Raw genomic sequence first — 1,306 nt, 5'->3', positions numbered from 1 at the left:
TCCCCAGGCACCCAGGGGGGGCTTCTGATCACAGGGAGAAGAAAGCCCCATTGCAGATGGTCCCGGAAAGCCACACTGTCCTCCTCTCCCACTCCTCCACAGGTTCCTGTGCAACCCCAATGGCCTCCTGCTCCCCTAAATGGTTTAAGGCACCGTCGTATGAGGAGGCAGGTAAAAACCTACCCGAAGCATCCCCCGGCACAAGTCTCTGGAGATCCAGGAAGCGGTCGGGTGCTCCAGGTTATGCGAAGTCCGCTATAAATTCCACAGAATGTTTTCCTCCCTCCTGTTCATGGGTCTGGGCCTGAACTCAGGCTGCTTTGAGCTGGTGGGGACGTGCTGCCTGAGACGGGATGGAGGCAACTAAAGGGCTGCGGTCCTTTGCCAGGAGGTTCAGGAGTGCCATGAGGAGGCTGGGAGCAGTTCACAAATCCTCTGGGATGGCCAAACAGAACGGGAGTGCCAAGCGGCCAGGAGGGATGCAGGAGGCTCTCCTGGGTCCCCAGCTCTGGGTGGTCCCCCAGGGGAGCAGAGGTCCTGGCTGAGTCAATGGGGCAGGCAGCCCCATGCCTGCAGAGTCCCTTGCTCAGTGTTTTTATTACACACCAACCAAAAAAAAAAAAAAGAAACTAAAACGTACCCCAAGGTAAAAACCAAATGCCAGCAACCAGGAGGTGCCTGAGCTGCCTGGGCCCTGCCCTGCCGCAGGCTGCCCTCCTCAGTTCGGAGCTGGGGTCTCCTTGCCCGCGGTCTGTTCCTGGATGCCTCCAGCATCCCACTGCAGCCACCTTGGGGTCTCTCCTCGTCTCCCACTTGCACCTGGGGGGCAAACGGCCGAAACTCGTAGGGTCCGGCTCCGAGGGGTGGCGCAGGGGGTCTCCAGGGCTGGCTACATGCGGGAGGACGGGCTGGCCAGCTCGTAGAAGAGCAGGTAAGCATCGCTGCTGCGGACGTGGCTGGATGACATCGGGGTAACACTGTGGAGATGGGGGAGACGTGCTGTGAGCAACAAGGAGGTGGCATCGGGATGCCCTGTGCAGGGGGTCCCTGCTTGCCTTGACCTCACAGCCACCCCTGTCCCACGCGCAGCCTTACCGTGAGTCGTTGAAACTGTGCCACTCGCTGGAGATGGGGCTCTTGCAGTAGGCGGTGTAGTGTCCCCCCATGGTGGTGCCCGAGTGGTTGGAGACAGCGTAGAGGTTGTAAACAGCATGGTCTGCAGGGAGCAAGGGCAGTGCTCAGCCATGCCATGCCCTCCCAACATGCCAGCACCGAGCTGGAGCCAGGAGGGAATGGCATCCCGGAT

At 60.5% G+C, this 1,306-nt stretch overlaps 1 protein-coding gene across 1 annotated transcript in view; it reads right to left on the bottom strand.

Moving 5' to 3' along the window:
* Positions 1-832: 832 nt before the first annotated feature.
* The window catches only part of USP2 (ubiquitin specific peptidase 2), a 1,738-nt gene continuing 1,264 nt past the window's right edge, over positions 833-1,306 (bottom strand). Inside the window, exons 6-7 of the mRNA XM_010156882.1 lie at positions 1,096-1,216; positions 833-977 (exon numbers count right to left, since the gene is read on the bottom strand). Coding sequence (XP_010155184.1) covers positions 890-977; positions 1,096-1,216 — 209 coding nt within the window. The 3' untranslated portion in view covers positions 833-889. The remainder of the gene's footprint in view (positions 978-1,095; positions 1,217-1,306) is intronic.

Source organism: Eurypyga helias, unplaced genomic scaffold, assembly GCF_000690775.1.
Source record: "Eurypyga helias isolate BGI_N326 unplaced genomic scaffold, ASM69077v1 scaffold42468, whole genome shotgun sequence".
Lineage (NCBI taxonomy): Eukaryota > Metazoa > Chordata > Aves > Eurypygiformes > Eurypygidae > Eurypyga > Eurypyga helias.
Note: the sequence above shows the minus strand (reverse complement) of the source record. Positions and strands in the feature narration are given on the sequence as shown.